The sequence below is a fragment of the Pseudonaja textilis genome, chromosome 18, assembly GCF_049901715.1.
Source record: "Pseudonaja textilis isolate UNSWEBS1 chromosome 18, rPseTex1.2, whole genome shotgun sequence".
Taxonomy (NCBI): domain Eukaryota; kingdom Metazoa; phylum Chordata; class Lepidosauria; order Squamata; family Elapidae; genus Pseudonaja; species Pseudonaja textilis.
The window spans coordinates 6,055,147-6,080,344 of record NC_142007.1 but is presented as its reverse complement, the minus strand read 5'-3'; the positions used below and the strand labels follow the sequence as shown (position 1 = coordinate 6,080,344).

General features: G+C 56.8%; 3 protein-coding genes across 3 annotated transcripts in view; 1 reads left to right on the top strand and 2 right to left on the bottom strand.

Moving 5' to 3' along the window:
- The window catches only part of CROCC (ciliary rootlet coiled-coil, rootletin), a 25,536-nt gene extending 12,684 nt beyond the window's left edge, over window positions 1-12,852 (top strand). The window contains exons 17-36 of the mRNA XM_087914838.1: window positions 765-958; window positions 1,777-1,904; window positions 2,208-2,374; window positions 3,613-3,792; window positions 4,065-4,199; window positions 5,159-5,302; window positions 5,504-5,742; window positions 6,030-6,189; window positions 6,549-6,716; window positions 6,934-7,312; window positions 7,416-7,609; window positions 7,741-7,861; window positions 8,616-8,779; window positions 9,107-9,322; window positions 9,473-9,697; window positions 9,832-9,981; window positions 10,170-10,370; window positions 10,609-10,740; window positions 11,628-11,756; window positions 11,873-12,852. Of these exons, the coding sequence (XP_087770964.1) occupies window positions 765-958; window positions 1,777-1,904; window positions 2,208-2,374; window positions 3,613-3,792; window positions 4,065-4,199; window positions 5,159-5,302; window positions 5,504-5,742; window positions 6,030-6,189; window positions 6,549-6,716; window positions 6,934-7,312; window positions 7,416-7,609; window positions 7,741-7,861; window positions 8,616-8,779; window positions 9,107-9,322; window positions 9,473-9,697; window positions 9,832-9,981; window positions 10,170-10,370; window positions 10,609-10,740; window positions 11,628-11,756; window positions 11,873-11,959 (3,513 nt within the window). The 3' untranslated portion in view covers window positions 11,960-12,852. The remainder of the gene's footprint in view (window positions 1-764; window positions 959-1,776; window positions 1,905-2,207; window positions 2,375-3,612; window positions 3,793-4,064; window positions 4,200-5,158; window positions 5,303-5,503; window positions 5,743-6,029; window positions 6,190-6,548; window positions 6,717-6,933; window positions 7,313-7,415; window positions 7,610-7,740; window positions 7,862-8,615; window positions 8,780-9,106; window positions 9,323-9,472; window positions 9,698-9,831; window positions 9,982-10,169; window positions 10,371-10,608; window positions 10,741-11,627; window positions 11,757-11,872) is intronic.
- MFAP2 (microfibril associated protein 2) lies at window positions 12,742-18,894 on the bottom strand. The gene is given in 9 exon segments (XM_087914839.1): window positions 12,742-13,198; window positions 13,617-13,690; window positions 14,011-14,098; window positions 14,331-14,369; window positions 14,553-14,633; window positions 14,976-15,014; window positions 15,131-15,205; window positions 15,534-15,621; window positions 18,667-18,894. Coding segments are annotated over 9 exon segments (816 nt in total). The 3' UTR covers window positions 12,742-13,094.
- Window positions 18,531-25,198, bottom strand: part of ATP13A2 (ATPase cation transporting 13A2) — a 19,351-nt gene continuing 12,683 nt past the window's right edge. The window contains 8 exon segments of the mRNA XM_026715732.2: window positions 18,531-20,337; window positions 20,873-21,045; window positions 21,173-21,324; window positions 21,813-22,036; window positions 23,024-23,120; window positions 23,777-23,929; window positions 24,105-24,184; window positions 24,509-24,619. Coding sequence (XP_026571517.2) covers window positions 20,167-20,337; window positions 20,873-21,045; window positions 21,173-21,324; window positions 21,813-22,036; window positions 23,024-23,120; window positions 23,777-23,929; window positions 24,105-24,184; window positions 24,509-24,619 — 1,161 coding nt within the window. The 3' untranslated portion in view covers window positions 18,531-20,166.

The following is a 25,198-nucleotide window of genomic DNA, read 5'->3' as shown; positions in this document are numbered from 1 at the left end:
GACCCCTGTTTACCCTCCACCTTCCTGGATCATCCTGCAGGCAGGACGTTGGTTGCGGGTTGAAATCTTGGGAAATCTGCCAAGTCCAGCAGACGTCCCATGCGGGGTCCGAGCTGCTTTAAGGGTGTTCCTGAGTGGCTTGATGGCTCTGCAACGAACAGCATTTGCCACACGCACGCCTTCCTTCACTCCGTTCTCCGGTCCCCACGATCTGCCCTGTGGGGAAGGCTGCAGGCTTTAAGGGTTTTGTCTCGCTGGGAGGTGGCTCATGGTTCTGACCCAGCTTCCCAAACCCGACAAACCATCTGATGTGAATTCAAAAGATTATTGGGAATGTTGGGCTTCACTAGCAGCAGTGGCTCTTCCGTCCCCAAGGACCAGCCCATGGGTTTCCACTGCTCTCCTCTCCTCTGCTTTCTGCACACCCGTGCATCAGGCACTGGGCCCAGCTGTTCCTCCTCTTCCTCATCACCTGGGGGCTGTTGACTCTCCCTCTGAGGGCTGACGGACGGCCTAGGCTCCATCTCTGACTCTGTCTCTCTCCCTGCCGGCTCCATTCCCTCTTCCCCCTCGGAGTTCCCAGGTCACCCTGATGCTGACCCTGACTTCCATGCTGCCTCCTCCTCCTCCTCCTCTTATTCGGCTGCTGGAGGAGCTGGTGGCCAACAGCTGGAGGAGCTGGAGGCCAACTGCCTCGTATAGGTGGGGACCGACTTGGCAGAGGCTTAGCAACAGCCTTGCGGCCTTCCTCCCTCCCTCCACAGTTGTCCCGCCAAAGGAACGCAGCCGACAAGGAGCTGGGTCAGGTGTCTCAAGAGCTGGAGCGCCAGAAGGAGTCTGCGCTCCGGGTGGCCCAGGAGAAGGAGACACTGATGAAGGAGAAGGCTGGGCTGATGGTGCAGGTGGCCGCCTTGGAGCGAGAGAACCATGGCCTGCTGGAGGAGCTTGCTGGCCTCAGGTGGGTGCCCGGGAGGCTCTCCGAGGCGGTGGTGACACAAGGAATGCTGTTGTGCGTGGCAACTGGAAGGCCTGTGTGATGACTCGGGGCATGGCACAAGGGCAACACAGTCAAATGTCTCCACAGTCAAATGTCTCCAGTTATCTCCAACTTTGGCCCCAATGTGCAGGTTACCTTCAGTTGGAGAAAAACTCTCCCAGGAACAATCTTTAAGGGGAGGAAATTCAGTCCGAAAACAAAGTACATAAAAGCTGTAACCAAAAATCCAAACAAAACACACTGCAGTAATTAACTTGACAGGGCAGGATAAGGAATTGCAGACTTGAAAGCCCAGCAAAACACAAACAGTTGGGGAGATGCCAGGAACACAGATAAACCTCAACAATACCAGATAATTCACGATTTCCTCCCAACAAGTTGCTGTTGCGCAGCTTCCCTTTTTAAACACTGTCTTCCCAGCTGCAGCTAATGAAGGGAATCAGGGCCCTTTCCTCCCCCGTAAGCCATGCAACCCACATTGCTATCTTCTCCCTTTTTTCCCTACGTGCCCTAGGATGAAGAGTGGGTGGGCCTGGGTCTTCATCCGAACTCCCTCTCCCTTGTTCTACTTCTCCCCTGCTGTGCCCAGCTGGACTTTGCCCTTCCCCAGTTTCCTCCACAGCCAGCGGAACCACGCTCCCACTCCATGTTAGCTGCTCAGCCTCCCGCTCCGAATCAGATTCCAACAGGACATGATAGTCTTGACTGCAAAGAGGATGAAGGCTTAGCTTAGCCCCACCCTCCCTCAACCTGACCATGGCGATCCTTGTGCCCGCTAGGTCTGGGAAGGACTCCCTGGAAGCTTCGCTCTTTGAGACCCAGCAAAGGCTGGCCCACCTGGACACCCGGAGGGAGCAGCTGGAAGCGGGCAGCCAGAGCTTGATTCTGGCCAAAGAGGCCTTGCAAGGTACTGGGAGATGGAAGGGAGGGGAGGAGCGTTTTCCTTCTGTCCCCTGTTGGGGAGAGGGAGGTTGGAGGGTCTTTTAGTGGGCTATGGAGCCACTCAGAGAGCCCAGGAGAGGCGACGCTTATCTGGGGGACGGTTTACCCCAGGCGGGCCGGCTACCATCTTCCCTTTTCCTTTGCGTGTATTTGTGGCCCTTGATCCTTGGGCAGAGGAAAGGCAGGGCGCCCCTCCTTCGCAGCCCTCCCCCATCTGTCTTACCTTACCCTGCTCTGCCTCCCCTCCCTCCCCTCCCCTCCCTCCTAGCGGAGCTTGCAAACGTTCGCAAGCAGATGGAGACGGAGGTGAGCCGCCTGGAGAGGGACAAGGAGCTCGTGGCCCAGAACCGTGCCCTGGCGGAGCAGGAGGCCCAGGCCGCCCGGAGGAACATGCAAGCTGCCCAGGCAGAGGTCGAGCGGCTCCAGCGGGAGAAGGTAGCCTGGAACCCCGGACTTTGGGCTGGAGCGGGAGGCTGTCAGAGGGAAGTCCCTGCGGGAGAGGGGCTTCCGGCAGGAGTGGCCTTCTGGCCCTGCAGCCTCATGGCTTTCTCTACGTGGGGAGGAGATCGGTGGAGTGGAGAAATTGTGGGAGAGAGGCCAGGGGTCCGCAGTCAGTCTCGGGATGGAGCAGGTGACGCTTCTTGGCCACCCCACCCGCCTCTTGAGTGCTCTCTCTCTCTCTCTCTCTCTCTCTCTCTTCCCCTCTTCCTTTCTTTCTGCTCCTTTCCTCCTTCTTTCTTTCATCTCTCTCCCTCCTCTCTCTCTCTCTTTCATTCCTCTCTCTTGCTCCCTCTCCTCTCTCTTTTGCTCCTCGCTTTTATCCCCTTCTTATCTTTCTCATCCTTTCTCTCTCTCTCATGTCTCTTTCTCTCCTCTCTCTCCCTCTTTCTTTCTCTTATCTCCTTTCCTCTTCTTTCTCTTTCATCTCTTTCTTCTCTCTCGCTCCCCTCTCCCTTTCTCTCTCTCTTTTATCCCTTTCTCTCTTATCTTTCTCATCCTTTCTCTCTCTCTCTCTCTCTCTCTCATCTCTCTTTCCTCTCTCTTGCTCCTCGCTTTTATCCCTTTCTTATCTTTCTCATCCTTTCTCTCTCGTGTCTCTTTCTCTTCTCTCTCTCCTCCTCTTTCTTACTCTCCTCTCCTTTCCTCTTTCTCTTTCATCTCTCCCTCCTCTCTCTCATCTCTTTCCTCTCTCGCTCCTCTCCCTCTTTCTCTCCTCTCTTTTATCCCTTTCTCTCTTATCTTTCTCATCCTTTCTCTCTCTCTCTCGTCTCTTTCCTCCCTCCCCCTCTTTCTCTCCTCTCCTTTCCTCCTCTTTCTCTTTCATCTCTCTCGCTCCCCTCTCCCCGTCTCTTCCACTCCTCGCTTTTATCCCTTTCTCTCTTATTTTTCTCATCCTTTCTCTCTCTGTTTTATCTCTCTTTCTCTCTTCTCTCTCCCCCTTTCTTTCCTCTCTCTCTCTTCTCTTTCATCCCTTTCTCTTATATCTTTTTCATTCTTTTTCTCTCTCGTCTCTCTCTTTCTGTCTTCTCTTTCCTCTCTCTTTCATGTCTCTGTCACCTCTTTCCTCTCTCTCACTCCCTCCCTTTCTCTTTCATTCCGTTCTCTCTTATCTTTCTCATTCTTTTTCTCTCCTTTTGCTCTCTCATCTCTCTCTCTCTCTCTCGCCTGGGCAGGAGGCTCTGCGGCAGGAGCAGGAGGCTGAGCGGCACCAGCTGAGGCACCAACTGAGGCAGGAGTGGGAGGATCTGCTGGCCCAGCACGAGGCCGAGAAGGAGGAGCTGAGCGTGGAGGTGTCGGCGCTGCAGCGGGAGCGGGACGAGGACCTCCTGCTGGCGGAGAGCGAGAAGCAGCAGGTGAGGAGGGGGTCCCCTCAGGCACGGTGGGGTAGCAGAGGTTGCCAGAGGGAAGGTTTGTTGGCTAGAAGCCTTCGGGGGGGGCTGGAAGCTCAGTTCTCATGAGACCAGAGCAAACTGGTATAAATAAAGAGATCTGAATCCGCCCGACCGTGAGCATCACGGGCCGCCCCCAGCTGGTCCTCCCCTCTTTGGAAGTGCGGTGGCGGTGGGGTGCTTTCTGTCCCAGCCAGGGAAGCTCCTTGGGTGACCTCTTCCTGCTCCCTCCCCAGGCGCTCTCTGTGAAAGACTCGGAGAAGGCCGTCCTCCTGGAGAAGCTCCTGGCCACCCAGCAGAGCTTGGCCAACATCACCCTGGAGCTAGAAAGGCAGAAGCGCGAGAGCCGCAGCCGCCAGGAGCAGGAGCGGGTAAGGGGACAGGCGGGCCTAGAGCACCTACCCAGGGTGGGGCAGAGCCCTTCTCTGACAATGGATGAGATTCTGCGCCCAGACCAATAGCAGGCATTTCCCCTCCCTTCCTTCCTTCCTCTCTTCTCTTTCCTCCCTATTTCCCTTCTTTCTTTTTCCTTCCTTCCTTCCTTCTTTCCTCTTTTTATTCTCTTTCCTTCCTATTTCCTTTTTTCCTTCCTTCCTTTCCTTCCTTCCTCTTTTCTTCTCTTTCCTCCCTATTTCCCTTCTCTTTCTTTTTCTTTCCTTCTTTTCTTCTTTCCTTCTTTCCTTCCTTCCTTCTCTTTTTATTCTCTTTCCTTCCTATTTCCTTTTCCTTCCTTCCTTCCTTCCTTCCTTCCTTCCTTCCTTCTTTCCTTCCTTCCCTTCCTTCCTCTTTCTTCTCTTTCCTCCCTATTTCCTTCTCTTTCTTTTTCTTTCCTTCTTTCCTTCTTTCTTCCTTCCTTCCTTCCTTCCTTCCTCTTTTTATTCTTTTCCTTCCTTTCCCTTTTTCCTTCCTTCCTTCCTTCCTTCTTTCTTCCTTCCTTTCTTTATTCCCTTTCCTTCCTTTTTCCTTTTTCCTTCCTTCCTTCCTTCCTTCCTTCCTTGCTTCCTTCCTTCCTTCCTTTCTTTTATTCCTTTCCTTCCTTCCTTCCTTCTTCCTTCCTTCCTTCCTTCCTTCCTTCCTTCCTTCCTTCCTTCCTTCCTTCCTTCCTTCCTCCCTCCCTCCCTCCCTCCTCCCTCCTCTGGGCAACTGGTGGGTTGAATTAGGAGCAGCCTGCCTGCCACGTATGCCAGATTAACAGAAGGTGGATGTAGGCCACAGCAGGGGTCTGTGTGGCCTCTTCTGTCTCTCACTGGTTCTCTTTGTGTGTGTATGTGTGTATGTTGGTTCCTGGGTAGGCATGGAACCGCTGATGAACTTTTCTATGTTTAACCAGAACACCGCCAGTGCTTTGAACGCGGAGCTGCGAAATCTGCGTTCTCAGCTGGAAGAGACCATCGTAGGGCACCAACGAGAGGCCAAGGGCCTACAGGGCCAGGTCAGGGACCTGGCAAAGCAGCGGGAGTCTGCCCTCTGTGAGGTGAGGGTCGTCACCCCCCCCACCGCAATCAGTGGGGAAGAGGGAGGGAAGGGTGCCTAAGTGCTGCAGAAGCAGGGAGAAGGAGGGAGGGAGGGAAAGGCTGCATCCGTAGAGGCTGAGCTGCAGACCTTCGGCGTGAGCCTGGCCTGCAGATGCCGCGTGCCTCGGAAACAGAAAGGGAACCCCACCCACTCTCTTTAGGTGGAAGAGCTAAAGACGCGGCTGCAGCTGCTGGAGGATGCCCGCGAACTGATTCGCCGAGAGCTGGCGGAGGCCCATCGCAAAGTGCGCGAGGCCCAGGAGGCTTGCGATCACCAACGGAAGGAGGCGGCGGACCTGCGCCGGGGCCTGAACGATGAGGGCAAGGAGAAGGAGGCCTTCCAGAGGTCCAACACGGAGCTGCGGATGGCCCTGAAGCGGGCTGAGAGCGAGCGCATCAGGTGGGGGCCCCTGAGCCAAGTCCTTGAGCTGCCGTTGCATTCTCTTCCGCCGTTAACGCCGGCCATGCGCGCCTCCTGCCTCTAGCCAACCGGCGTTAAGCAGGCTTCGCGGCGTTTGGACTGGCGACTTCCTTCCCCCCACGCTTTCCAAGACCTCCAGCGGTTTCCCAGCTCCCTAGCCCTGTCTGGAGACCCTCGGGACTCTTTTGGATGGGCTCACGATTTCCCCACTGAAGAAGGTGCCTCCTTTTTCTTTTCTTCTTTTTTTAAAAAAAACCCATTTCCAGTTTGAAGCGCGCGACCGAGGAGAAGGACCAGAAAATTTCAGTCTTGGAGGAAGCCCAAGCAGCTGCCGGCAAGGAGGCCACCGACGTGCGCAGCAGCCTCCAGGAGGTGGAGCAGTCGCGGCTGGAGGCCCGTCGGGAATTGCAGGAGCTGCGGAGACAGGTGTGTGGGGTGCAGATGGAGGGGGGGGGGTACTGGCTAGGCGGACTCCGCAAGGGTTCGGGAATCTCTGGCAGGGAGGAACTGTGGATTTCCCAAGGCTACACAGCTCTCTGGACGTTTTTTTTCCCCTTCTCTCATCCCCTCGTAAGTCACTCCTTCGGTTCTGCTTTGCCTTCCTCTCCATCCAACCGGAGGGAAGGGGCTTTGGTAGGCTTTGGTCCAGGCTGCAGCTGGCAAGCCTGCCTGCCTGCTTTCCCTCCTCCAAAAGGCCTTTGGAGGACTCGCTTTCCTTCCTTCCTGCCTTCCCCTGTCCCTTCTCCTCCTCACGAGCCTCTTGGCCCCACTCTCTCTACTCTCAGGTCAAGATGCTGGACAGTGAAAACAGCAAGAAGAACAAAGAGGTAGCCGAGCTCCAGGCCCGGGTTGCCCTTGACGAACAGCGGGAGGAGGAGAGCCGGCGGGAATCCTTTGGCCTCAAGCAGAAGATTGTGGAGAGCGAGGCCGGCCGGGAGTCGGCCCGGAAAGAGGTGAGGCCGCTCTCCGAGTTTGGTTCCAGCTGGGCTACAGCTCCCAAGGTGGGCTTTTCTTCCTCCAGCCTTGGATTGCCAAGAGAGGAGGACGGTGGCTCTCACGGCCCATGGCGTCCTTACGACGCGCCCGTCTGGATTCAGCCAGACAAGCAGGGTTTGGGGGGGCCTCTCCGCCTCCCGGCCACCTCTCTACCCAAAGGGCCTCTCCTTTCAGCTCCACAACCTGCAGCGGAAGCTCATGGACCTGGAGCAGGAGTCTCGCCTGAGGGAGAAGGGGCTGCTGGGGAGCCTGGAGGAAGCCCGAGTGACTGAAAAGAAGCTGCTGGACGATGCCCGCAACCTGGAGATCAAGCTGGAGAAGGCCCAGGCGGAGGGGGCCGAGCTGGGCCTGCGGCTGAGCGCGGCCGAGGGACGTGCCCAGGGCCTGGAAGTGGAGCTGGCCCGCCTGGAGGGGCTGAAACGAGAGGCGGAGTACAAGCTGGGTAGGCTCCACTCAGCCCTCCGACGGACCCTGGGGGTCGGACGCAGGGGCCGTGTCCCCGGAGCGAGGGTCAGCGGTGGCTCCCCAAAGATACTCTCCTCTCCTCCCAAAGGTATCGCTCTCTCTCTCTCTCTCTCTCTCTCTCTCTCTGTGACATCTGCTTCATGTCTGCAGTGCTGGGCAGACGACAGCCGTGTCCTCTCGCGCCTCTGCAGGAACCTCTACCGTTGAGGGGCCCAACGGCAGCTCTGCCTCACTGGCCAGCAGCCCACTCTCCCTCCCCATCTCACCGGAGCGCCCTCCTTCTCCCAGCCTGGCCGGGCAACTGGTGGCAGACATTGACCCGGAAGTGGTTCAGAACGTGCTGCGAGATTTCCTGGAAGAGCTGAGGGAGGCCCAGCAAGAGCGGGTAAGAGGAGAGGCGTTGCGTTTTCGTCCATCTGCAGCAGCGGACGCCCTCCCTTCCACACACCCCTCACCACCACCACCCCAAAAATACCTCGCACTTGGCTGCATTTTCCTCTGTCTCTTGGGATCCAGGACGACGCTCGTTCCCAGTTGGGTTCCTTGAAGTGTCAGCTGGCCGAGACGGAGGCCCAGCGCGACCTGGCCAGCAGCCGTGTGCAGCAGCTGCAGAAGCAGGTGGCCGCGTGCGAGGAAGGTGAGCTTGCTTTCCTCTTCCCAGGAAATATTAACGGCTGCGCTACCAGACAAGAGAATCTGGGAGCGAATGCTTCCCCTCTCGCGCTTCGTTTGTTCTGCGTAGGGCTTTTCTCACGGGATATACTTCGAGAAAGAAGATGAGAATATGCAAAGCCCTTTCTCCCGAATAAATACAGGTCAAGTTTTGAAAAGGTAGTTGTTCAAGAAAGTACGGTGGCCCTCGGCTGCAGCATCCGGCAGCCGAGGCAGGATGGCCACGTCTTCCCCTTGGAGGCAGTGGTTGTATGCTACCGGTTCGGCCCGGTTGTACCGAGCCGGTAGCACCAATGAGCAGCGGAGACCGAACCTCCTCTCCGCCGCTCTGCTGTTGGGCCCAGCCGCCCACCGGGGCTCACGTACCCACCTTTATCTTCTACTTTTGAAGCGCAGCTGCTTTGCGTGGCATAGAAGAGTGCCATGCAAAGCTGCTGAAGACCAGGAGAGTGCAGGCTTGCAGGAGGTGAGTTGGAACGCCTCCGCGCCTGCGCAAAGCGCGTGTTCGGTGTGCAGGTGCACGCAAAGCGCGCCCACCGGGCCATGCCCACCGAACCAGCGGTAGAACTTTTTGAATCCCACCATCTTCTTTTGGCTTGTGCCCTTGAGGAACGGGGGGCTCGGCCCACGGGTCGCTAGAGCTGCCCGCCTGCCCCAAGGAAAGGGGAAGACAGCCCTGGGGAGCCGCATCCTGAGCCCAGGTGCCGTCCCTTCCACAGAGAGGCGCAGCCTCGATGGGAAGCTGACCGGAGCCCAGACCGCTTTGATGCTCCAGGAGGAGACCCTGCGCTGGAGTGAGCGAGAGCGCAAGGCCCAGGCAGAGAAGCTGGCTGCGCTGGAGCACGACCTGCAAGCGGCCACCAGCGAGCAGAGGGCCATGCAGGTGGGGGTGCAGGGGGAGCAGCTTTCCTCTCCAGTAAAAATCGGCCATGTGGGGAGCGTGTGCATGTTTCTGGGGGGGATTCTCCCGTCCTTCTCACCCTCTGAGGAAAGGGTGGAGGTGGAAGATGGCTTCCCCATCCCAGCTCCGTCTCCTGAACTCCAGTTTCTAGAGCCAGCCTGCTGTGCCGTGTGCTGAGCCGGAGCAGCGGCAGCAAAGCCGGTTGTGTTCCCCATAGAGCTTGCCTGTTTCCCAGCCGGCCTTCTCCGGATCAGCCTGGCCAGCCAGAGTCAATTAGGATCACTTTCCCCACCCTCTCGCTTGTTCCAGGAGAAACTCAGCAAGATGAAGGCCAACGAGGCCAAGCTGGAGGTGGACAAACGACGGCTGAGAGATTCCTTGGGCAGTGCGGAGAGCCGCAGCACCAAACTGGAGCTCCTGCGGAAGTCCCTGGAGGGGGAACTGCAGCGGGCCAAGGTGGTGCTGAGCGACCGCGAGGCTGAGCTCCAGCTTCTTCAGGAGCGCGTCACTCTCATGCAGAGGCAGGTGAGGTCCCAGGTGACCACGGGGGCCTCAGCACGACCGCCCCAGGGTCCGGTCCTACCCCCAACCCCGCTTGATGGAAGAGCACGGAGAGGAGCCTTAGGCTGCCCCGCTGCCAGCCAGCCTTACTTTGGCTCGTTCCCGCCACACCAGGTGACTGAGAGCGAGGCGAGAGCCGGCGCGTTGCAGCGCTCCTTGGACCAACTCAACCTCTCACTGGCCAAGGTTGCCGATTCTGAGACTTCCCTGAAGGAGAAGGTGCAGGGGCTGACGGCCACCTTGTCCGAGAGCCAGAGCAACTCCGTCTCGGCCCAGGAGAAGCTGCTGCAGTTGCAGAAGGCCCTGGCAGCCGGCGCGCATGAGCAGAGAGTCTTACAGGTGGGTGTGTTTTGGGCGGAAAGGCCGGGCCCCCACCGGCAGCACCTCCCTTTGCCAAAGGTGGCCGTCGCTCTGCCGAGAGAGAGAGAGAGAGAGAGACGGCCCCCCATCCCTCCATCTTATATCCCCTTCAGGAGCGACTGGACGCAGCCCGCCAGGCCCTCTTGGAAGCAAAGAAGCAGAACGGGGCGCTTTTGGAGCGCCTCCAAGCCCTGAAGGGGCAGCAGGCTGAGCTGGCGCTTCAGAAGGAGGAGCTGGAGGGGCTGGGGAGACAGCAGGAAGAGGTGAGTCCCTTGAGCCCGCGGAGATGCCCCTGGTTTGCCTTGTCACGAAGAAGAGCCCAAGGTCCAGGTGGGATGAGACGCCTCCTGGGCATTCCTATAAAGAACTGGTTTCGTTCCCGGGATCGGCGGGCAGGGGCAAGTCTTGCCTGGAAAACTCGCCCTCAACGCCCTCTTCTCCCCACCTGCAGCTCCTGCGCCAACGCCAGGAGGGGGAAGCAGCGGCTCTGAGGAAGCTCCAGAAGGTACAAGAGGAGCGACGCCTACTCCAGGAGCGCCTGGGCAGTCTGCAGAAGGCCCTGGCCCAGCTGGAGAGCGAGAAACGGGAAGCCGAGCGCCTGTCCCTGCGTTTGGAAAAGGAGAAGGGCGCCCTGCGGAGGACCCTGGACAAGGTCAGCCATGGGGCTTTGGGGGAAGCGAGAGAGGAGAGGCCTTGGGGAGGCCCGGAGAGGACCGAGAGCAGGTTGCCAGAGGGGAGGGAATGAATGGGGCACGGGGGCTCAGCTCACGGGAGCGCCGGTTAATTGTGGGGCTCCTGCAGAGTGTTTTACGCTCTCTAAATCCTCTCCCGCTGGTTGTGTGTGTCGCGGGAGCCTTTGTGCAGCCACTGAGGCGTGGTGGGATTGCTAGGTGGAGCGCGAGAAGCTGAAGACTCACGAGGACTCCGTACGACTGTCGGTGGAAAAGGGTCGCCTCGATCGTTCCCTCACGGGCGCAGAGCAAGAGCTGATGGGAGCCCAAGAGCAGATATGGCAGCTGGAGGTAACGGTGGCCATGGACTCTGGAGGGTGACAGTCTCTGTGGATGCCTGTGGATGCCTCGAAGAGTGTGTGTCTCAGCTCTTGTTTTGGCCCACCAGCAGCCAGCAGGACTGGCGGCAGACTCAGGCAGTGGGGAGGAGCAGGGGCTGGTCCTGGAGTCTGGGGAAGGCTCTGACGAGGGCTCCGCATTGGAGGCAGAGATGGGGCTAAGCTGTCTGTCAGTTATCAGCTGCCTTTGGAGTCGGAGATCAGTGGGGCAGAAGAACAGCTGGAGCCTGTTTCTGGTGTGTGCATGCGCAGAGCTGCCAGGAGAAGGGAACAGCTAAGGAACAAGGGTTGACTCAGGAGTAAGAGCACAGGTGGACGGTGAATGGCCCCTCCCATAGGGAATAAAAAGCGAAAGGGGAGGAGTCTTTGCAGGAGACAATTAGTTCATTTAATTAGGGGGAAGATTTGGTCGTGATTCCTTGCCAAGTATTTTCTGGTACAGCGTTGCCCTTGGGAGCTATCGGCCTGGCAACTCTCCAAGCCCGATTAAGATCTGTGGTTGTGAATCACTCTTGAAAGATGGTTTGCTGGGACTTTGCTGCATGTGAATGAGAGGAATTCACATTAGCCTAAATTAAAAAAAAAGGGTTTTGTCGGGATGAGGAGTCCCGCTTCATGATTTTGTGAAGCCCAGGTCAGAACAAACCTCGCCAGCTTCCTGGGTAGGAACCGGGGGTCTGTGCTCCCTGGCCTGCTGGAGGAAAACCATGACTCGGCTCCTTGGAGGTCAGTGCTGGCCCAGGCGGCCAGCCGAGTGGAAGGGAGAGACTTGGAGAATGAAAGTAGGCAGGACGGGGCTGGCGAGCCAGACGGACGTTAATAGCGACCTCCCTTCCCTAGGCGCAAGTGGCAGAGCTGGAGCGGACCCAGGGGAAGAAGCCTCTTGGCAAAGCGGCTGCGCCGCAGCGGCAGGAGAGCGAGCGCCTGAGCGGTTCCCTCCGCCCCGGAGCCAAAGGTCTGGAAGAGCAGGTGAGAGCTCCCCTCCCTCCTGGGGACTCTGGCTCCGCTGCGGTGCTGCCGCCCCCGGACTCCCTTCTTGCCTGGACCCCGAAGGGGCCCTTCTCACCCGCACCCTCCACCCACAGATCTCGACTCTGAAGGAGCAGCTGCATCAAGGCACCAAGAAGGGGCAGCCTTATTTCCCAGCCCCCCCTCTCTTTTCCGGACACTAGCTGTGGCAGGCGCCGAGCCCCGTCATCCCTGCGGAGTGCCACGTCAAGAAGGGCCCCCCGACCTCTAACCCTTCAGGGCCTAGATTCACGCACAGCGCAAGGTAGTGCGAAATGCTCCTTATTTTTTTTTTAAAAAGAATTTTTTTTCCAAGAAGTCCTCGGTGGTCGGATCCGAGCTGGATCAGAAGAAGAATTCGTCCCCTATACAGACAACCGAAAAGGACCCCCTCCCCCCCCGGGGTGGTGGTGGAAGCGAGGGGCAATCCAAGCCGGCCTGGTGCCAAGATGGCGCCATTCGTTCCGTGATGGAGAACCGGGGCGGGGGAGGTGAAGGTGAGCCAGTCCTGGCCTGGTCTCTGGCTGGGGAAGGACACCCCCTTGCCCCCCCCCACTGCCTGGAGCAGCGTTTGCATCCCAGGGTGGGCCAAGGAGCTCCTTGGCGAAGGATCGTTATTTTTTTATTTAACCGTAGATTCCCAAATCGGGTGTGCATTTTTCTCTGCTAGCGGCTCTTTAGGTAGCAGCCAATCAAGGAAAGTAGAAAGTTATTATTATTTTTTAATATCCGCGGAATTGTTGGTTTTACGGGCTTTGCTCCTCATTATGTAGAAGGGGGATAGTTTGTAATGAAAGACTTGAGCGTTACCCTCCTCCCTCTCCCACCTCCAATTCCGTTTGGGAGGGTCGTGAAAACACAGGGAGGAAAGGGGGGGCGGTCCCGTAGTGCCCCCATCTTTTGTCGGGGGCGGGGGGGGGGAAACTCAGACTTAATGAATCAAACTGTGACACATTTGGTCTATTTATTTTTTTAATCGTTTTGTAGAAAACAAGGGGGGGGGGAGGGGAAAAAACCGGTGCGTACAAAAAAATAAAAACTTGCAATTACAAGGCAATCAAACCCATCCAGTAGGTTGTGTGAAGGTCGGCATTTCTGGAGGGGCAAGGGTTGGGTCCTTGCGGAGACCCCTGCCCGAGTCACGCCTGGAATGCGTGAGCAGCCCTGCAGGTGTGTCACTGCTGTGGCAGAGGAAGGGACCCCAAGAAGGGCCCGCTGTCCCTCCGGGCACGAACCAGGGGCATCATCCGTGGTCCAGAAGGGCCTCCCGTCCCCTGCCCACACGGCCCCTTTCCCCGCTCAGCAACCGCCACAGCTCCGGGCGCAAGAGGTGGCCATGGTCTGGCAAAGGCCACTGGTCGCCATGATGCCGCACTTGGAGAATCTGTCGCGACAGAGGTCGGCTGGGGGAAGGGGTGGGGGAAGGCAGGAGGGGATCCACCGTCAGGAGTAGAATTCCCCACATCTCTTTCTCTACCCCTCCCACTTCGCCCAAGTTTTAGGCAAAGCTGCCCCCAAAGCTGCTGCTGGGAAGGGGTGCCCCGAAACAGCTGCCCCGGTAACCTTCACGACCGGAGCGCCCAAGGGCCCGGGGCCAGAGGTGGGACTTCAGCAGGTTCTGACCAGTTCTGGAGAACTGGGAGTAGAAATTTTGAGTAGCTCGGAGAACCAGCAAATCCCACCTCTGACTGGAGATCTTACAGTATCTTTCCCCTGCCACACCCACCAAGCCACGCCCACAGAACCACAGGTAGTAAAACCACAGGTAGTAAAAAAACAAAACAAAATGGAAGCCCGGGGCCCTTCGTTCTCTGTGCGTACCTCTTAGGAGTTCTTCGTGAGCGCAAACCGTACGGACGCAGATCTCCTTATTGATCACGTAGACCCTGCGGAGGCTGAACGCGGACAAGGCCAGGGGATGTCTCCCTTTGCCCACACCCCTCACCACGACAGACCCGTTGAAGGGAGACTGGAAGCTGCTCCCTCCCACCTTCCCGACTTCCCACTGAATCGGCAGGCAGCCCTCCCGCCCCTCGCCCGCCCGCAAAGCTTCCCCCCCCCGTAGGATCGGCGGCGGCTGCAGCGTTTCCTGCAGGGCCGGATTGCAAACACGCCCTCCCGAGTCAGCTTGTGGGGAGAGAAGCTTGAGGAGGGGGGCAGAAGGGGGGGGGCAGGGGGAGAGGTTTGGTCCTGATCCAACTGCGGCCACCCTCACCTGTAGAAGCAGATCTCGTTCAGACACTGTTTGCAAGGCTTGTAGATGGAATACAGCCTGGTGCAGGGGTACTGCTCCTCCTGGCAGTCTGTAGGCCAAGAACAAGACGGGGGAGAGGGTGGGTGGGGGCCCCATTCAGTCCCAGGAGTCTTTAGCTGGCTTTGAACCCGCTCCCTCCTCCATCACCACCACCCGCTTTCCCCAGCAGCACATCCGCCTCTCCGGGACAGAGGAAGGATCCTGCGGGGACGCCCAAACCAACTTGTTTTGTTGCCAGACCTCAGGAAGAGGGACTCATTTTAGAGCTGGCGATCTCTTACCGAGGGGCCCTGGTTCGGTGGGCTCTGTCTCAGAAACGCCTAGGGGAAGGGGGGAAAAAAAGACCCAGATAGGAGCAAAGTGTGAGTAATTGTGTTAGTGTTGGGTGTGTGTGTGTGTGTGTGGTGTGGTACGGAGGAGGCAGCTGGGCCGAAGCCAGGCAGTTGCAGAGCGGGGAGTAACTCTCTTCCAACCACCACCACCCCGTCCCAAAGGCTGCTCACCTGGGGTTGGGGCGGGGATGACCTCCTGCTGGTTCTGTTGCTGGGACTGGTAGTGCTCCTCAGGAGTCTGGGGGGAGAGATCTGCAGGGCAGAGGAGAGTGGGGGGCAGTGCTTGCTTTAGCCTTTTGCCTTTACCACAGGGGTCCCCAAACCCTGGGAGGCGGCCGCAGCCTGTTTGGAACCGAGCCGCACCGGCAGCAGGTGTGTGTGTGTGAATGCACGTGCGAAACTCCCTTTGTGTGAGGGATGGCCGCTTGCTCCCCTCGAGCAAAGCGCCCACCTACCACTCACAAGGACCTACTATCCCACCTACTATCCTCACACACACACGCACAGTGCCGGCCCGCCGGCCCAGAAAGGTTGAGGAGGACGGCTGCTTCACGAGGCAGGCAAGCGGGCTGCGCCAGGTTTGGCCTCCCGGACCGACTCAGTTCCCAGCGTAATCGTAATAATCTTGACTCTCTGAAAAGAAGGGAGAGAGAGGCCAGAGGGCCTATCAAGCTCCTGTTAGGAAACCAGGGTCCATCCTCTGAACGGGATTGGCCGTGCCCGTCCCCCGGACCCTTGTCAGTACTCACCAATTTCGTAAGGGGCGTACGGGGGCTCGGGATAGGCAGGGTCATCGAGGTCATACTGCCCCTGAGCCAGAAGAGCTGCTGGGAAGGGAGGAGAAACTGAGGCCGGTTGTTGCAAGGTGGCCCTACAGCTGCCCAGCTGGGGCCCTTGCCAGCATTGTCAACCCAGAGAGCCACCGCAGGTGGGCCTCCTCCTTCCCCTTCCACGCCTCATGCCTGGTGTGTGTGTGTTTGTGTGTCCTTGTGTATGTGACAGCCGCAAAAAGCTGGACGTCCCTTTCTCCGGGCCCTCTTGCCTTGTATGTGTGAGGGACCCCCTCCCCAAGCCCTTGGGTAGGGGGGAAGAAGGTCCCGGATCCCTCTGGACAGGAGGAAGGGGAAGGTCTCGGTCCAATTTGCCCCTCACCTGGCAGGCAGAGGAGGAGAAGGGCCAGAAGAGTCCTCATTCTGGGGAGTGGGGGGTGGGCTACAGAGGCAGCTGAATCAGAGCCGAGCTGAAAGACACAGGATGCTCATTAGCTCTGGGCTTGCTGGGATTGGAAGGCAGAACCTCATCCCCCACCCTCTTTTTGCAGACTTTAAAAACTTGCCCTGTCAACCAAGGAACATCCTTGGTGTGGTTCCCAAGCTTTCGTTGTTAGCAGGGGTCCCCAAACTTGGCAAACTTTAAGACGTGTGGACTTCAACTCCCAAAATTGTCTCCTGAAAACACTCCTCCCCTTTCGCTCGTCTTTTATTCCCTATCGGAGGGGCCATTCACCGTCCACCCGTGATCTTACTCCCGAGTCAACCCTTGTTTCTTAGCTGTTCCCTTCTTCTGGCAGCTCTGTGCATGCGCACACTGGGAACAGGCTCCAGCTGCTCTTCTGCCCCACTGATCTCCGACTCCGAAGGCAGCTGATAACTGTCAAACGGCCCCTGGCCCCATCTCTGCCTCTGACACAGAGCCCACATCTGAGCCTTGCTCAGACTCCAGGAGTGGCCCATGTTCCCCCCTGCCAACCTCCTCACTGTCTGAAAGCTATGCTGGCTGGAGAATTCTGGGAGTTGAAGTCCATAAGTCTTAAAGTTGCCAAGTTTGAGGACCTCTGACTGTTAGTGTGTGTGGGGGGTGGGGGTGGAGGCAGGGTCTGCTTCGGGCAAGGCTCGATCCATGGGCCTCTGCGTCGAAGTGCCTGGCTAGCCACGAAGGACCCTCCACAGCCCAGAGATTCTGCCATCAAGGATCGTGGGAACTCTTCCTATCGCTGCGTCTTTGAACCCCAACCTTCCTGGTCTGTTCAAGGAAGCCCAGAATGCTGCTTCCAGTGGATCTCCAACGACCAAAGCATCCTTTTCTCCACCACCCCCCGCCACCACCACCTGCTGGAATTTTTTCCCCCCTATCCCACCCTGCAGGAGTGGCGAGGGAAAGCGGGCAGAAAGAAACGAAAGAAGACTCGGCCAGGCCAGCGGCTTTGGCCCAAAGCCGCTCCAGGCCAAGCGACGATGCATTCGCTTCTCGCCGCAGAGTTTTAAGAGAGACCCAAGGAGCAGATCCTGCTGGGTGGCTGTGCAAACTTTCCAGGGTTGTCCATTTCCCACTGGAGCCGAAAGCGCTTTTCCCCCCCCCCGCCACCCTCCCGGTGTACCAGCCTACTCTCTCCAGCGCCAAGGAGGACGGAGCCCGAGGCAAGGCTAGCCAGTAAAAGCTTCCACGCTGAGAAAAACGGTCCGGAGAAGCCCAGGTTGGCTCAGCTTTCCTGCCAGACCAGGTAGGTGCGGGGAATGTGCTGCTGATGCGGGTGACGGGTGGAGGTAGGGCCAGGCTACCCCAAGGCCCCCAGGTCCCCTTTGCCGGACTTCTTCCACCCCCCCCCACCCACCCCGCTTGGCTTCCCTTCAAGAGGGGGAAGGGGCTCAAGAGGCAGAAGTTTCCTGTTTTAGAGAAAGCAGACGCACATCTGGCAGCAATCAGCCAACTGCGGGGAAGCCAAGAACGGCCAGCAGCCCTCTACAACTCCACCTCCCCATCCCACCCACCCACTCACTCACTCCCCCCCTTTGCCCCGAGCAGGAGAACAAAAGGGGAGCCCCCCACCTTTCCTGGCCGCAAGGATGTTGAATGGTCAAATTCAGAGGCAAATTTTTTTTTACCTTTTTGGTTTCTTTCTTTGGGGGAATTTTTGCCTGGCAACTTGGAAAGGATGGTGGGGGGAGCAGGAGGAGAGGGGCTGGGGGCTCTTTCTGTGGCGAAAAGGGTTCTTCTGAAAGGAGAGCGTTCCCCTGCATGGGCACCTCCGAAGAGAGCGTCCCCTTGCATTCCTTTGCGAGGTCTGACCCCCCCTTTCCTGCCCCCAAAACCCCTGGCGCCCTTAAGCCAACTTACCGACTTGGTGGCGGGGGGGGGGGTGTCTTTCTCCCTCTCAGGCGGCTGGCTGGCTTTGCTCTCTCTCCTCCTCGCCCGGGTCTTGCTTTCCAAAAAGGCTGAAGGAGCCAGGCCTCCCCTCCTCCTCCTCCTCCACCTCCACCGCAGCCTCCCTCCTGGGTCCTAACGCCAACTTCTCTCAAGGAAGAACTTTTCCAGAGGTTCCCCCACCCCCCACGCCCCCCACCCTCCCTCCAGCTGCAGCTGCAGCACGGCAGCCAGGCTTCAGGGGAGGCCGGCCCCACGCAAGGTGTACTTGTTCATCCAGTGGGGGTTTTATCGCAAGTGTCCACGGCGGAGCATTGCAGCCAGCCCGCCGTGCACGAAACACTTTTGCTGGGGCTCTTGAGCGCAATGTGCTTTTTGGCTTGGAGGCGGCAGCTTTTGGACAGAGGCTGATCCCCAAAGCCTCCAGGCTTAGAGGCAGTCTACCATCGCCTGAGACGGGTAGAAAGGATGCCTTCCTATCCCCTTGAGGGGATCCGGTTTGGGGTTTCCTGTGGCTTGGAGGGTTCGAACGAGCTGCCCTTTCTTTCTCTGGCCAGTTTCTCCACTGCCACTGGGAATGCTGACCACAGGTGAGCTATGGAAGGTGCCTGGGAACAACCGATCGGCTTCGGCTGTAGCCCGGCTCTGCTGATGGGCTCTTCCAGGCCGTTTCTCAGCTGTTCGTCTCTTAGGGCAGAGAGGGGCTGCAGCAGGGCCCACGGGATGCCTGGGCGGGAAAACTCTCTGCCTGCAAGACCCAGGTCAGCCCATTTCTCACTCGCCTCTTGGCCAGGCCTCGCCAGGCCACCTTTAAAGTAGACGTTTCGCCCCCCTGTGTTTGTCCCGGACCGCCTTCATGCAAAGTTAACTCATTTAATACATTATTGTTTCTTGATTCTTAATTGCTTAATAAGCTCTGCTGAATATCCAACTAACTCCACGTGATTGCTAACGTTAAAAAAAAAAAAACTGGCAAATATATTTACATACATACATACATACCAGTGGTGGGATTCAAATTTTTTTTATTACCGGTTCTGTGGGTGTGGCTTTGTGGGCGTGGTGTGGCTTTGTGGGCGTGGCTTTGTGGGCGTGGCAGGGGAAGGATACTGCAAAATCCCCATTCCCTCCCCACCCCACTAACCTGCTTTGCAGCTCCGTTCTCCTGTGCAGGGCAACCAAAGGAGACCCAGTCAATCAGCTGTGACTCAATGGGAGGCGGAGAATAGGTGGGTTTGGCGGGGCCAGTCAGAGGTGGGATTGGCCGGTTCACCGAACGACTCAAAATTTCCACAAACGGTTCTCCAGAACCGGTCAGAACCTGCTGAATATGCGCCTCTGATACATACAATGTATATATGTATATATACATATACAGATAGTCCTCGATGTACAACAGTTCGCTCAGAGACCGAAGTTACGACAGCACTGAAAAAAGTGACTTATGACCCACTACAGCATCCCCATGGTCACGTGATTTACATTCGGATGCTTGGCAAGCGGTTCATGTTTATGGCGGTGTGGAGTGTCTCGGAATGGGGTCCCACGTTCCCCTTTCGCGACCAAAGTCGGGCAAGGAAGCCAGCTTCCCTTAACAACGGTGTCACTGATTTTGAGAACTGCACTGATGGACTTAACCATTGTGGCTAAAAAAAAGGAGGGGGGAACTCGCTTAACAAACGTCTCCCTTAGCAACATAAATTTTGGACTCTGCTGTGGAGTTGAGGACTACCTATATACATACTGTATATATATACTCTCTCTCTCTCACACACACACACACACGCACGAGAAAATCCTAACCGAAGCAAAACAGACGGAATGTCCCAGCTCTTTTCTGGTCCTCTCTTCCACGGGCTCCCTTTTTTTTCAGTTGGAGTGGTAAAGGAGCCATCCCGCCCCCCAAAGTTGCCCGTCCGCGGGAAGCTAATGAAGAATCCTTCATCAATAGAAATGGCAGGAGCCCAGGCAGAGCAGAGCAGGTCTCTTCGCGGTGGAAAGAAGACGACCTTCCGTGGAAGGGAGTCGATTCCCAGACTGGCCAGGGAGCATCCCTTGGAGACAAACCCTTCATCTTCCTCTGGCTTGAAGTTCTGACGTGGGACAAGTTCTGCAAGTGCTGAAATTCCCTGTCCGGCAGCCAAAAGGCCCGAAAGTCGTTGGGCAAAGGGGACATCGTTTTCACCTTGGACAAAGGGATGTCTCCTCCGGCTTTCTCCTAGCCAACATGCGTTAAAAACAACAACAACGCACACACACACACACAAAAGGCTGCTTGAGGAGGAGTGGATTCAAGGAAGATGTCACCCACCCACCCACCCTCCCCAGATTGGCCAGAAATCTTGGTAACTTCTCGTGGCTTCGGCTGAGAGGCTGGTGAAGATTGGTCCTCTGCAGCACAGCAACTCCGCTATCGGTTGTGTGGCTTAAAGAGAAATGCAAGTTTGTTCCCTTCTCCGATGTTTTTACAAGAGTGAGAAATGCCACAGGGGAAGAGGAGTCTCAGAGTTGCCTTGGTCCGTCGATGGAGGATCCCAGCGGATCTCGGGAGAGGATCTGCTGGGAGAAAGGCGCTAGATCCAAAAAGGAACCTCGGCAGAGACTCAGCGGGCCTTCCCTCCAGGCAGAAAGTCACCGACTGGCGTCATCTTGCAGCCGAGGAGTGTCTGTTGGGGGCAAAGACAGGAGTGTGGAGAGGCGGCCATGAGCTCTTCTCCTGGCTAAGCTCCCACTGCAGCTGCTTGTACAGCTTTTTCGATGCCTTCTTGCGTCGCAGCTTCCGGAAACCGTTCAGCAGGCCGTGGTCCAAGCCCACCTGTGGAAGAAGCAGACCAGGAACGGGTGATGCTTGGAGCCGCCGTGGCTGGCGATAGTGGTCTCCTGGTGCTCCAAGGAAGTCCACCGCCGCTCGCTCTCCTCCCTCTAGCCCTCAGCCGCTCAGCCTTTTCGGTCACCTAGTTACTATCTTTGAAAATATTTATGGAATGCAGTTTCAGTTTGCAAGCTGTCGCACTGCTCTTTCAAACCCCTTTCCCTCCTCCCTTTCTGTTGGCAACTCTAAAAGACCATAGAAATATTTTATGAGTCTCCTCCGGTCTGGGGTCATCCCAGCCAGGAGGTCCTTCAGTTGCTCGCCAAGAGTTCCAATCCAGGCCTCCCTTGTTTTAGCGCATCAGGTGGAATCGGTTTGTGTTTCCCTTCTGGGGCTCAGTGGAGGCCCATTTTCCCAAGCCAAGCCTGCCCAGCCACAGCGAAAAGGGTCTTTACAAAAAGACCTCAATGAACTGCTTCCATTGCCCTGGACAACATCTTAAACGTCTGCTTCCCCGGCTTTGTGGCTCCTTTGTTACCTCCAACAAGAAAGCCGTGAAGAAGTGGAGAGCAGCCATTCCCAGCAAGATCACTTTGAAGCTCAGGTCGCCAGCGTTCTTCAGGCGCAGGAACTTTTGCATGAAGGCCAGTGGGTAGACGGTCAACCAGATCATGACGCCAGCGAGCAAGAGCAAAGCCATCAAAAACGGCACTGCGGAGAGCGAGAGACACAGGCGAGGCTTTGGCGGGGCCAGGCAGAAGAGCGGCTGCCCGGGAGAAACAGGGCCTGGCTCATCCAGGGCCTCCAGCTGGCAGAGCCGCTGAGCGGAAGCACTCACCATTGGTATAAAGCGGCTTGTGGAAAGGACGGCCTTTGGACACGATCACCGCCAGGATGAGGTACTGGAATCCCGAGGTGCAGAAGACAACAGTGTTCTCATAATTGGGGAGGTTTGCAGGGGCTGACAGAGTGCTGTTCAGAGGGGTGAACCTGAGAGGGAAGTGGGAAACAGAGGTGGTATTCAGCCGGTTCTGACCAGTTCTGGAGAACTGATAGTGGAAATTCTCGGAGAACCGCCAAATACCACCTCTGATTGGCCCCGCCCCATCTATTCTCTGCCTCCCATCGAGTCCCAGCTGATGGGCTGGGTCACCTTTGGTTACAGGAGAACGGAGCTGCAAAGCAGGTTAGTGGGGTGGGGAGGGAATGGGGATTTTGCAGTATATCCTTCCCCTGCCACGCCCACCAAGCCACGCCCACAGAACCGGTAGTAAAAATGTTTGAATCCCACCACTGGTGGGCAGGCGTCTTGAGTCTGGGCTGGTGGGAACCCTGCCCATCCCCGCCTGATTGCAGAGGCTGGGAGAAAGGCCCACCCACGGCGGGCTTGAACTAACTGAGGACCCGGCCTCCGCGAGGCCGTGCAAAAAGCAGTCAGAGAGATTCAGCCTCTGGGCTTCCTCTCTTTCCTCACTCACCACCGTTGAGAGACAGTGATGAAGTAGATGATGACCTGGAGTGCGACGATGAGAGCCGTTTGGAGGCAAAGGCTGCCCAGGACGGCAAGGCTGACCAGGGCTCCCTGTGGGCGCTTGAGGCCCAAGTCCTCGGCAGGCTCTGTCTTGCCCATGAGAGCGACTATCGTGGTGGTGATGATGAGATCGATGAACAGGAACTGCCCATCACTCAGGTTGGTGTTGAGCTAAAGAAGGAGGGAGGGGCAGAAGAAACGGAGACATGCAATGGCTGCCCTGCTGAGGAGGGCAGAGCCTCTGCGTCTCAGATGCTGGGAGAGCCCAGTTCGTTGGCTTGCGTCACCTTCCCACATCTTGGGGTTCTCCCAAGAAGCAGGTGTCAGGGCTCCGGGAGCTACCCCCATTTCAATCACGAGTCTTGAGCCAAGCTTCCAAAAATTAAAAAGGATTTATTGGGAGTTAACATGCCGGCATTGCATGGGTGTAACTGACTCTGAGACACATCATTCATTGTCAGCCTTGACCCTGGTTTCCCCCCACCCCTCTAGGTGTATCGTAATTCATATCCTCCAATGGGACACTTCCATACCCAGGAATCATCAATCATGCTTTCCAGTTAGAATTTTGCAGGGCAGAAACTTTGGTCACCTAGTTACTATCTTTGAAAACATTTATGGAATGCAGTTTCAGTTTGCAAGCTGAGAGCACTGCTCTTTCAAACCCCTTCCCCCTCCCTTTCTGTTGGCAACTCTAAAAGACCATAGAAATATTTTAGAGTCGACAGCAGGAGCTGCCTCTGGTCTGGGGTCATCCCAACCACAGGAGGTCCTTCAGTTGCTCGCTAGGAGTTCCAATCCAGGCCTCCCTTGTTCTAGCGCATCGGATGAATCGGTTCGCGTTTCCCTTCTGGGACTCAGTGAAGGCTCAAGCTTAATTCTTGCAGCTCTTTTGCACATGGCTATTTCTGTTCTCATTCAGAAGCCGCTAATTTAAGCCCATAATTTTTTTTAAAAAATTATCTTCTGGTTGCAGTGATGCGTTTTGTTTTAGTTGGGTGTGTGTGTGTCATTTTATGTAGTTCCCGTACCTGATGCCATCCCTTGGGCAAATCCCACGCCTGGCGCTCAGGTTTCTACACCTCGCTGCTCGTAACCTTCACCTGGACTCCGGGAGTCTGCGAGCTAAAGGGGCAGGAAGGAAAATGGCCGCCTTACCGTATATAGCAGGAGCACAGAAACAAATTGCGTGAGGCTGTAGAATGCCATGTATTTGAAGAGGCCAAAGGAGGTGACCAAAGAGCATCTTCCCTCCCTAAAGAAAAGAAATGACCAGTCATCCTTCCGGGAGAACAGGCATTGAGCTCAAGGGGTGAAGGAACACAAGGGAGGAAAAATTCTGTGCTCAGAAACTTCCATCTCGGGCAAGAAAGAACGCTTTCTCTGCAAGCGGATGGGTCTTAAACACGGCGTCTTGAATTTCACGTGGAATCTTTCACCGAGTGTCCCCCAGGAGCAGCTTAACCCATTCAAGGGTGAGACGCTGCCCAGAAGCCCAGGACAAAATCGGTGGGGGGCTGAACACTGCGGGAAGACCCTAGGGTTTCATTTCACCTAGGATCAAAGCAGTTGGAACCCCACCTCAAGTCGAGGCCATTCTTGGAATGAAAAACTTAGACAGATTTGACGGAGGGAGAAGGATGCCGTACTTCCTAGTTCTGGGAAGTGGCCCAGTGGTCAATGTTAAAGCCTGAATCCCTGATGGGGGAGGACTCCCGTTTGCTTAGCCAGGTGCTTGAAGGCCGGGAGATGGTCAACATAGCTTGTTGCAAAGGGGCCGGATTTGGATTTCCCTCTCCCAAAGAAAGTCTCCGAGACTCCCGGCCTCTCCATGAAGAAGAGAACCTGGATGGGAAAAAGGCGGCCATCGATTCCACCCCCGGTGGCTCCCAAAGAGTCCATCCCACCTACCGAATGGTGATGGGGACGCACTCGATATTGGCCCTCTGGGAAGTGAACGGCGCTGCCGCTGAGGCCTCCGCTTCGGAGAGCGAGATGCCCACGTCGGCTGCTTTCAGAGCTCCACAGTCGTTGGCCCCGTCTCCACACATGGCCACGCAGTAGCTGCAGGCAACGACAGGCCTAAACCACACAGTTCCCTAAAGCGGAAGACCCAATTCCCACCCACCTTGGGTTTGGCTCCCAAAAGTGAGGGGTGGGGAGCTAGCCTTTAGTACGTTTAGTATCGTTGGAGCTCGTCATCCGAAGAATGTGGGGAAATCTAGCCAGCCATACTTACTTCAGATGTTGCAAATGCTCAACCAAGCGAGTTTTCTGGTCAGGTAACATCTGTGCGAAAATAGTGGTTTGGACTAATATCTGCAAAGGACATCAAACAGAGGGAGTTGAGCTGTGCCATGGCCCTTCTGGGAATGAGGAACAACAACTGGGATGATCGGGAGTTGTTGCTGCCACTGAGGAAGACCTGGGAGGAGCCGAGAAGCAGAGAGGGTCACCCTGCCTGTGCTCAGGTGCCAGGTGGGGGCTCAACTCGATTCTCCCATCAGCCCGATGCCGGAAGGCAGGCTGGTCGCGAGAACCCTAGTAGACAGCCAGGAACAGGTGCGTCCTGCAAGAAGGGGTGGCTGGTCTGAGGAGAACCAGGGACAAGGTGATCCAGCTCCTCTCCCCCATGGGTGTTACCTTGGGCAGGAGGGCTGGGAAGCACTCACAGAGGACCGCAAAGGATTTCCCGTTCAAGGCAAAGGAGTACGGCTGCTGTTCCTGGAAGTCGCTCTCTGGCTGCTGCGCATCCTGCAACAGTCCCGCAAACCACCGGATGTTTTTCATTCGGGCTTGGCATCCCGCGTCAGCAGGAGCCCTGGTTTAGGTAGGGCTTTCTCTTCGCCCTCCCTCCCTCATATTACAGTGGACACCTCCCCCTTCCATCTGGAACGAAATACTAGCTGTGGCTGAGCATGAACCATCGTGGTTGGCGGTCCATTCAGATGACCGGGCTTGCAAAATGGAAAGACTCTCAACTGTCCCACTCAGTCATCCAGCAAAGCCATTTGTTTTTGCCAAGAGTATACTTTACTGATATTTGGGTGGTTACAGAAGTAGCGTCGACTGAATCTGGGGTTTTCCCCATGCAAACAATGCAAAGTAATTTTTCCTCTGCCCCCTTACTCCTCCAGCTATTTGCTAATGTCCAATCCGGTGTTTGTATATTGTTTAGGAAACAGGCTCTCGGTTCCCAGCTCTGCCTATTGTTACTTGACCTTGGCTGGCTGTAGCTTCTCACACCTCAGCTCATGAAGCTTGGATAGCAGAGCTGCAACCCTGACCGCCTGACCCTTCCCCGAAAGAGCCCCACAGCCAACCTGGGCCATA